General features: G+C 38.3%; 1 protein-coding gene across 1 annotated transcript in view; it reads left to right on the top strand.

The window, feature by feature from the left end:
- The window catches only part of NEB (nebulin), a 225,660-nt gene that overhangs the window by 97,592 nt on the left and 117,190 nt on the right, over positions 1–10,878 (top strand). Inside the window, exons 61-67 of the mRNA XM_008566372.1 lie at positions 1,919–2,230; positions 4,188–4,391; positions 4,711–4,815; positions 6,275–6,382; positions 7,919–8,230; positions 8,545–8,748; positions 9,978–10,082. Of these exons, the coding sequence (XP_008564594.1) occupies positions 1,919–2,230; positions 4,188–4,391; positions 4,711–4,815; positions 6,275–6,382; positions 7,919–8,230; positions 8,545–8,748; positions 9,978–10,082 (1,350 nt within the window). The remainder of the gene's footprint in view (positions 1–1,918; positions 2,231–4,187; positions 4,392–4,710; positions 4,816–6,274; positions 6,383–7,918; positions 8,231–8,544; positions 8,749–9,977; positions 10,083–10,878) is intronic.

The raw sequence follows: 10,878 nt of genomic DNA, 5'->3' as shown, positions 1-10,878 counted from the left end.
CTGGGAGCGACACTGAGGGTTGCGATCCATTGCCGGACACGAAAAGAGACAAAAAGGAAAAAAGATAGTGCAGCTGCTGGCTTGGAGATGCTTATATAAAAATAATCACTGTGGGGCCGGCCCGGTGGCGCACTGCTACAGTGCACCGCTTGGGAAGCGCAGCGGCGCTCCCGCCGAGGGTTCGGATCCCACATACAGACCGGTTCCTGCTCACTGGCTGAGCGAGCTGCGGGCGCAGTGCCGAGGGTTGCGATCCCGTTGCCGGTCCCGGTCCGGTCCAGGAGCGACACTGAGGGTTGCGATCCATTGCCGGACACGAAAAGAGACAAAAAGGAAAAAAGAAAAAAAATAAATAAATAATCACTGTGCTTATAGAAAAGCTTATAGAAAGCATAATTCATAAACTTATGTTCTTCTAGTGAGAATCAGGGCCTGGCTTTATGTAGCATTTTAATATGAAATACTAAAAAGTGGTGGGGCTGGCCAGTTAGCTCCATTGGTTAGTATGATGCTGATAACATCAAGGTCAAGGGTTCTATTGCTGTACTGGCCAGATGCCAAAAAAAACCCCAAAACAAAAGCCACATAATTATAATATGACATATATTATAATTCACGCTTGCAAGATTATGAAAAGAAGGCAGTTGATCAGTACTAGAAGTGGCTACTGGCTCAACTCACACCCTTACCACTAGTTCCTGGCTGTGTAGCCCACACCTCTACCTCCCAGAGTGAAGCCATCATCCTTTCCCAGTGCCCCAAGGATTCTTGAAGAATAGGCCACTGCTCTAAAAATCAACGTCCATCTCTTCTCACCAGGAAACTAAAAAAAAAAAAATCAAAGTTTACATTCAGGAATTTGGTAATACACTGTTTCTTATATTGGGAATATCATGCTAGTGACTCACTTTATTTTATATGTGTTGGGCCCTCCCAGCAAATGGATTTATGCCAATAATACTAAATAATGAAATAATACTCCTAATAACCGAGAATTATTGAGAACTCTGCTAAAAGCTTTACCTGCATTACCTCTCTTATTCTTCATAATTTCCCTAGAATGTTGATATTGTCATTATCCCCATTTTGTGTAGTGTTTAAGAAACTTACCTAAAACCAAACTCTTAGTGGGTGGTGAAGTTGAGACTCCACACAACCATGTTCCTTTCCTCTGTACCATATGGCGTCCCACGGATTCATCTGTACTTTTTCACTCAGTCATCTTTGAGACTAGAAGCATGCATTTTGGATAACTGGATCAGATTCCAGGATAAAATCATTAAACATGGAATAATAAAAACATTGTTGACCCATGCAAGACTAGAACCCATCACCTTATTAGGAGAATACTCTAACCAGCTGGGTTGCTACATCAACTTAACTATTATAATCAGTTTTCAAAATGATGATAAAAATTTGCCACTGCCACTGAATGCATGACTCCAATATGAAATGAATTCTCCTCTGTTGCTACTACAGGTCATTTTTGACCTAGAGTAATTCATGCTTGCAAGAACCAGTCACTCATTTTGCTGTTTATTAAACACACCACGCCACCAAGGGCATTCCTTTCCCAACATGCTTTTAATGCGTAGGATCCAATTCTCTGGATTTCCTGGTTCAAATGGCCCCTTCCTAACTTCCACAATTGACCTCTACCCATCATGTGACTTTCCTGCCTCCAGAATTATTCCTTATTATCAATCTATAAGTGATTTGGGGTATACACTACAATTACATGAACTTCATGTATTTTACTAACTCTATAGGATTCCAAGATAAAAGCCAGGATACTGGCTTGAGTTTGTGTTTATTAGCAAAAGTCAGTTGAACTATGATATAAGCAAGATGATTTTGTACACAGTTGTAGCCTCTAAAGGTTTACAATAAAAGCCTAATTTGTACATTTTCATTTCAGTATAAATACAAAGATGGTTACCGCAAGCAGCTTGGCCATCACATTGGAGCCCGGGACATTAAGGACGACCCCAAGATGATGTGGTCCATGCACGTGGCCAAGATCCAGAGTGACAGAGAATACAAGAAGGACTTTGAGAAGTGGAAAACCAAGTTCAGCAGCCCAGTGGACATGCTGGGGGTGGTGCTGGCCAAGAAGTGTCAGACTTTAGTCAGTGACATAGACTATAAGAACTACCTGCACGAGTGGACGTGTCTGCCCGACCAGAGCGACGTCATCCACGCTCGGCAGGCCTATGACCTCCAGAGTGACGTGAGTATAGCATCCATAGCAGAGCTGTGTGTAGAAGTAATTTAAACTATGTGAAAGTTATTCTTTGTATACAATCCATTGACCTACTCGAGCTAAGATTTATTGAATCACAGTATAATTTTATTGCTTCATTATGAATACGTTAATAGGTTTCATAAGAGAGTGAAGTGTACAAGGTGGACTTGGTCTTATAAAAACGAAAGTAGATCAAGTAATGTTAGAATTTAGGGTCCACCAGAGGGAGACATTTTCTTTTATTCTATTAGGGGAGAAAGAATGCATTTTTATTTAAAAAAGAAATTACTCTGGAATTTGTTTTGGGCTTCCTTGGTAAACAAATAAGGTTATAATTATTAGGGATGCTAATCCCTGCTACAAGGCTAAATGTTATTCTTATGAAATAAAAGAAGTTGCTGTGTCTGTAAGCTAAGTGTCGTTTCACTGACACCTCCTTCTCTTAGCGTGGCTGTCTTTATGGGGGGTCACACGGTAATGACAGAACCTAGCATCTATTGGAAGGAGACGTACTCTCTCAAATGTGGGTGTGATAAGCACATTTCCTGCACTGTATAGTACGTAAACGTTAGAAGGAATTACTAAGCGTTAGAGGATTTTAAAGAATAAAATGAATTCATGATAATTATACATTAATTGAGTGTTTCTAGAAATGGTACAACCCACCTGAGAAAGCTCCCATATCTGTTCTGTAGCTTTCAACATACAGAACCCTGTGTTTTGCAGTTCTCTCCAAAAAGAGAGATTTTGCCTGCACTTGAAAGGTTGTTAAAAAGGGCTGATGTCACCCATGGAATGAGAACACTGACAGACTGCCTGCCATCTGTCTGTTTGTTGGGTGCCTTCTCTAAATTTCTCCCTCACCCTGTGATGTGGCCTCAATAATGTGGGTAGCATCTGAAAGTTAAAAAGCACTCCAGAGGTATAAAATGTCATTATTTTCATTGTTGCTATTGGTATTTAGGGGGCAGTAACTAGTCCCAGGCCAGGACAATTCCAATAGTCTTTTTGTCTGGATTGCAAAATACCAGTTCTTATTTTCTACTTAGTTGCTGTTACATGTGAAATCCTTCCAATGAGCTGAGCAAAAGAGCAACACCATTGTTGTGGAGTAGTTATGAATACCTAATGGGTACATAGACATTTTTAGCAAAAAAATAACGATTTAAAATAAAGTGAGAAGTAAAGATATGGCAAGATTATTCGAGAAAGGAGTCCATGCTTCTATTCTGAGAACTTGATGGGGAAGGGCGTGGTCATTTATTGGCCTGAATGTCGCAGTGTTACTACTGTGCTGTCGAAGGTCTGCCTTGGGGCTTCAGAGGTTCACCATTATTATTACATTTTAACTTCTCTCTCTCTCTTTTTTTTAACAAGTATTGCAGATATTTTGAAATATAAGAAAAGAAGCAAAGAAGGCAGTAATAATCCAACACAATCTAACCACTAAAAAAGTCTACTCCTATTCATATAATTTATCCACCCACATTGTTTCATGTTGTTTTTCACTTAATATTACATTAGTGACATTTCTTCACGTTATCAGTATTTTAGAAAATGAGGCTCTTAATAGCTGCACAGTGTTTCATTTGGCTAGGCCTAAGATTGACTGACTGAATGATCAGTCATGCTGGACATGCGTGTGGTTTGCCTCTCTCTGGGTTGGCTTCTTTTCCTGTGCACACGGGCAGGCATCATAGTTGTAGTAACACTCACTGAACCAACGACAGAACATGTGAGCATCACTCCTCTCCTAACAACCTAAAATATTAACTTTTTATTATGGCTAGGAGACATAAGTCCTCTTTTAGTCTGCTTGACACAATGAGCTTGTTTTCTATGAAAAGAAAATAGAACTGCACTTTATTATTGGTTCCATTTGCATCTGTACCCTAAATCTTTTGGTCTTGATGAATAGTTTCTGCCTTTTTTCTCTTCTTAGAATATTTACAAGTCAGATCTCCAGTGGCTGAGAGGCATTGGCTGGGTCCCCATTGGGTCTGTGGACGTGGTCAAGTGCAAGAGAGCTGCAGAGATACTGAGTGATAACATCTACCGCCAGCCTCCAGACAAGCTGAAGTTTACCAGTGTGCCAGATTCCCTGGAACAGGTGCTGGCCAAGAATAACGCCATCACCATGAACAAGGTGAGCCCCAGCTGCCTCAAGCTTTTCCAAGATGCTGAAACATATTACATTTTAATGACCTGTGGAGTTAAAATTACCCATGAAGTTGCAGGGTCACATTTACCTTTTAAATTACATTCTTGAAATCCTTTAAAAATTTCTATTATTTCTAGTTTTAACCTTGATAGCCAGCAGTAAGACCCAAACTTCCAGTGGAATACCTTATAACCAAGTATGTCTTATTTTTCCTGATTAGGTCAATAATAACCCTGTTCTAATTTGACTTTTTGTAATTCCTATTTTAAATGGTTTTTGATCAGAATCGTGTCTTCTTTTATAGCGTTTATACACAGAGGCTTGGGACAAAGACAAGACTCAAATTCATATAATGCCTGATACGCCAGAGATCATGCTGGCAAGGCAGAACAAAATCAACTACAGTGAGGTAGGGGCAGAGTTCTGCAGTGCTACGCTTATTTTTGTTGTTGTGTGTTTTTCTACACTTAGTTTTGTGGAGATTCTCAGGCTTCAGCCATCATTAATGCATGTGGCTCTTTCATATGAACATTCAGCTGGTCTAACCTTTCATCTCTAGGTTGAATATTATGTTTTATAGGATTCCACGGAGAAACTGAAGTGACAATGTCTTTTCTGTTTACAGCCATTCTCAGCAGGACTGAGTAGTATTTTTGGCATATCCAAGGGGTAGAATTATCAAATAAAATTCTGGCCCATTATTTATGCTAAAACATTATTTGTTGTTTATCTGAAATTCAAGTTCAACTGGGTGAGCTATATTTTTACTTGCTAAATCTGGCAACCCTACCAAGGAGGCCTCTAATAACGTGTACCTCTTCCCCACCTAGGTCCTGAGTAGGAGAGAGAAATAAAACAAAGGAACAGAAACAGAGGTCAAAACTCTCACTTTTTTTTCTTTTTTACTACCAAAGTTAGGTTAAAGGACACATTTGTATGAGGGCTGGATGAGCCTGCTAACTGAGTATCAGAATTAGGTTTTCCTACCCAGTTGATCTGCTCACCGCCCTCAGAGGTAAGGCCCTGCTTAGAGCACAGAGAAACTGAGGAGGACACTAGGCTTGCTCCTAGAGGAACAAGGGGACAGCTGAGCTAAGTGTGCCCACCAATTCCATCTCTGCCAGTTAGATATACCAGTAAATAGCTGTATCTGTACAGAGCAGAGAGAGTGAAGGGGCAGAGGAAGGCTAGAGTTCAAATCACTGAGCTTCTTTTATAAAAAGAAAACCTCAGGCATGGGAAGAAGGGTTCTCCACTAACAGCACTGATTATTGATTTTTTAAAAAGTAAAACACACTTTATAGATGCATGTTTTACTAAAATAATACAACCAAAATTTAGAATCTTAAAGTTGAGATTATAGTCAAGTTACCTATGTTTTAAGTTATACTTAAATTTTTTTGATTTGTTCTTTAAGCATTATGAAATATTATGTGATTGTCATAAAAATTTTAAGTAATAAAGAAAAGAATAAAAGTATATATTTTATATAAATGAATAATCTCAAGCATATTGTTCTGCCTTTCTTTTTCATTTAGCAGTATTTATGAATTGATGCTTTGTCCAATAATCTTTATTACCAGATTATATTAATCTATGTTGATATGCATGTTATATTAATCTGCAAATGATATGTATTAATCTATAATGATATGCATGATAGATTAATATATCAATCTATGTTAACACCCACTGATATGTCTCATTTGTTTCTAATGCTATATAGTATTTTTTGTGGAAAATATAATTTACTTGCTTTTCACTATTGTCAGAAACTTAGATTGTTCAAGTTTTATAGTATATGTCACTTAATAATCTCCAAATTGTGGCTGACAAACTTTTTTCTTTAAATCTTTGACTTTCTACAGAGTCTGTATAAACTCGCCAATGAAGAAGCAAAAAAGAAAGGCTATGACTTGCGAATCGATGCCATCCCCATAGTGGCAGCCAAGGCCTCCAGGGACATCGCCAGTGACGTGAGTATCAACACCCCAGATATTTATGTGGGTGGATGGGGCAGGCAGGCAGGATCATTATTAGAACAGGAAAGTGCATGTGGGTGCCAGTTAGAGCACATTGACTGACTTGTTTTTCTAAATCAATGAAATATTTTTCATTTGAAAAAACTCATATTTTTAACTCCAAAAGGCTTTAACATCCAGGTTCCATGGGGGAGGGGAGAGGGTGTTCTAAACTTCAGTATAAAATTGAATCTGCATCTACAATTTTTCATATCTACAATTATGAGAAATTTATCTCCACATTTTGAAGACATAGCCCTCATAGAAAAAAGAAAATGCCAGAAGAGTTTTTAAAAAATGATTTGGTTACATGTATTGGTTCAAAGTCAGATAAAGAGCTGGTACAGACAGGTCTAGGAAAATTCACCATTCCCCATTCTGTGTGTTATTTTGAAATGTAAACAGAAAAACAAAAACAACCAAAACCATGATTTGGTTACATGTATTGGTTCAAAGTCAGATAAAGAGCTGGTACAGACAGGTCTAGGAAAATTCCCCATTCCCCATTCTGTGTGTTATTTTGAAATGTAAACAGAAAAACAAAAACAACCAAAACCAACAAAATGGTGAATGTGATTTCTCTTTCTGCTGTCCCTGAAAGAAGTGGGACCTTAGATGGAGAATTCAGACTTCTGTAAATATACATTAAGATTTGTGTGATGTTGGGGCCGGCCTGGTGGTGCACTGGAGAGTGCGCCGCTTGAGAGTGCGGCGGCGCTCCCGCCGAGGGTTCGGATCCCATGTGGAGACCGGTTCCCGCTCACTGGCTGAGCGTGGTGCGGCGCAACACCGAGGGTTGCAATCCCATTACCGGTCAGTGAAAAAGACAAAAAAGGAAAAAAAAAAAAAAAAAGATTTGTGTGATGTTGTCGCCCAAATTAGAGACAAAATATCCAGGACCAGCCCTTGTCACCACCATAACACAATGCTGTCTCGTAGGTGGACTGTGCATTTTCTCACTTCAGGAATTTCAGACAAACCTCAGCCATACTTGATCTCCATCAGGGAAGGGCATGCAGGATGGAGACACAACTCAGTCCATTTCAGGGAGTCAAGTGACCCAGCAAAAGTCGGCAGAGCCAGATTTGGGATGGGTATTGAGAGGCTTTGGTGGGGAAATAAATGGTATCTGTGGACTCAGCAATAGCGTTCTCAAAATCCTATGTAAGACTTCCAGGTTAGTGATTTCACGGGCTCAGGATGAAGAAAAAGCAGTATACAGTACCGATTGTTCTTCTGAAAAGTGTTTCTGCCTTAATTTCCAGGGACTTAATGTCTGAAAACTATAGGACTATGTAATTTGGCCTGTCTTCCTAGGAGACTATTGCCATGAAGTCTAATTAGAGCTTAGGATGAGGAGATAAGTTGATATTCAGATGATTCCATTTCTCTGTGAAAATTAGCAATTTTAAAATAAGAAAGTTTTAAATTATTAAGATTCTTAACTCTTTCCATTCATTTTTATTCTTGAAACGACCACTTTTATTTCAGTATAAATACAAAGATGGTTACCGCAAGCAGCTTGGCCACCACATTGGAGCCCGGGACATTCAGGACGACCCCAAGATGATGTGGTCCATGCATGCAGCCAAGATTCAGAGTGACAGGGAGTACAAGAAGGACTTTGAGAAGTGGAAAACCAAGTTCAGCAGCCCAGTGGACATGCTGGGGGTGGTGCAGGCCAAGAAGTGCCAGACTTTAGTCAGTGACATAGACTATAAGAACTACCTGCACGAGTGGACGTGCCTGCCTGACCAGAGTGACGTCATCCATGCTCGGCAGGCCTATGACCTCCAGAGCGACGTGAGTACTGAAATCCATGGTAACCACACTCATGATAGTAATACATAGGAACACATTGACAATGGTCAAGGATCAGACAGAATCGTCAGAGGGGATGACATTTCTTCTCTCTGTTCCTTATTTTTTATGCCCCTTTGCTCCTTACTATTTTTAAAAGAGAGAATGAAATACCATGAGACTATGTCTAATTTAGCCTTCATATTTTATAAGAGGTAGACCTGAAGTTTGACTATCCAAGTTTTACAATCTTTTTTTTTTAAATCATGCATCTTAACAACTTCAGTAATACTTGCTTTTGTGTTTGATCTCACCAGAATATTTACAAGTCAGATCTCCAGTGGCTGAGAGGCATTGGCTGGGTCCCCATTGGGTCTGTGGACGTGGTCAAGTGCAAGAGAGCTGCAGAGATACTGAGTGATAACATCTACCGCCAGCCTCCAGACAAGCTGAAGTTTACCAGTGTGCCAGATACCTTGGAACAGGTGCTGGCCAAGAATAACGCCATCACCATGAACAAGGTGAGCCCCAATTTGGGAAAAAATGAAACAAGGCTGTATGTCATTTAGAAGACCTATGATTAATTAAGTTAGTCTTTGTATTAATTCATTTCTGTTGCTTATAACAGAATACCTGAAATTGAGTAGGTTATAAAGAAACAGTATTTATTGCTTACAGTTTCAGAGTCTGGGAAGTCCAAAGTCCATGGAATACATCTGGTGGGGGCCTTGTTCTTGCTTCTGGTGACTCTGCAGCAATGCAGGATATCACATGACGAATGGTTTGAGTAAGAGAGAGCTAACCTGCTCACTTGATCTCCTTATGAAGCCATCAGAACCACGCCCCTTACTCCATGAATGGATCAATCCATTCACCAAAGCACAGTTCTCAGAATCTAATCACCTCTTCGAAGGCCCTATTTTTCAATTACCATAACAGAATTTCCCACCCTTTTAATGTTATTACAAAGGGGATTAAATTTCAATGAGTTTTGGATGGACATTCAATCCATAGCATTATTTTTTGTTTTATCCAATTAAATCACTATCCAATGCATAATTATTTGGTTGAGTTCTCTTTCAGTGACATAAGTATTCCAAAAATATATGGGGGAACTTCTGCTTTAATGTTTCTTATGAAGTAGCCAGAGTTAAGAATAGGACAGCTGTTTGGGGTTCAAATTATTTGAAGTCTGAGAGTTATACATGGTTTGGTATCAAGGTTTCTTTCTTGCTGGATATTTATGTAGGTAAGCACAGAAGGAACAAGTAAGATGCAAATATCTATGACATTTATCAAAAATAAATCTGGAGAAGGTATATCCAGGTCTATTTGATGTTAGTAAACAAGCCATGTCAAACAAACAAAACCATGGGAAGGATTTGTTAACATAGCCACAGTACAGATACGGATGTGTATATATGCTTGGGAAATACTTGCTTTTAATTTAATTGGGGTGGGGGTGACCCAGTAACCAAACACACACACACCAATATATATTTTATATTTTTTATATATTTGTGTGTATATTTATATATATATTTTTTCTTTTCATATTTTTGTATACATTTATATTTAGTTACAATAAATATCCAGTAATATCAGAGTGGTTGAAAGAGTATTAACACACAGCACAAAGTGTAGGTAGCAGGGAAGCTGGCTGTCAACTTTGTCATGATCTCTTAATTAGGAAGTCCTGGTTATGACAAACTTTGTTTTTCTAAGTTATTAACCTTTTTGTCTTTCACAGCGATTATACACAGAAGCCTGGGATAAAGACAAAACTCAAGTCCATATTATGCCTGACACACCTGAAATTATGTTAGCAAGACAAAATAAAATAAACTATAGTGAGGTAAGACCACTTGTTTTATTTCCTTGATCTGACCACATTGATTTTTGCTGTTGTAGAAATGTCATAATTATGCATTTAATTCTCATGTGGGCTTAGTTAGCTTAGTTTTGTTTTTTTATGCCCATTAGCCTACCTTAAATGTATACATCACTGTATTCAAAAATTGGTAAAAAAAGAAAAATAAACACAAAAATGTCTCCACATCAGGAGGAAAAAGAAAACCCTCAAAGTCAACTACTAATGACTGAAACATATTACACTTTTAATTAAAAATAGTTATTGCTACTTTTCAAATTAGTACTTGCTTCAAAATTTGTTCTGAAGTTTGTTTTCTTCAGTTTTCTCATCTGTAAAATGTAATAAAAATGCCTATCTTGAACAATTTTTGTGTTGACTGAGTGAGGTAAACTGTATAACATGCTCAGTGCAGAGCCTGGTGCAAAATAGTTGCTTCATAAACTTTAATTTCTAATTTTTACACTCAAGTCACCATAAAAATTAGATGTATTTAATATGCTCAAAATAACTTGAGGTTTATCTACAGGAACTGAAAGGAGAACTTCAATTGACCCATTTCAAAACTGCTCAAGGACAATAAAAAACATTCTTTTATCTCCAGACTCACTAAACTTTCCATCACATATCTTTGTAGTCCAGAAATACCTACTGCTACGTAAATAGCTTCTTGTTCAATTGCTCTTGCCAAAGTCAAAAATTTATATGGTTGATTCAAGAAGAATACTGATTTCTTACATGTTTATGTATCTTCATTAATAACAATGACAAAAAGAGGACA

The sequence above is a fragment of the Galeopterus variegatus genome, unplaced genomic scaffold (assembly GCF_000696425.1).
Source record: "Galeopterus variegatus unplaced genomic scaffold, G_variegatus-3.0.2 Scaffold237, whole genome shotgun sequence".
Lineage (NCBI taxonomy): Eukaryota > Metazoa > Chordata > Mammalia > Dermoptera > Cynocephalidae > Galeopterus > Galeopterus variegatus.
Note: the sequence above shows the minus strand (reverse complement) of the source record. Positions and strands in the feature narration are given on the sequence as shown.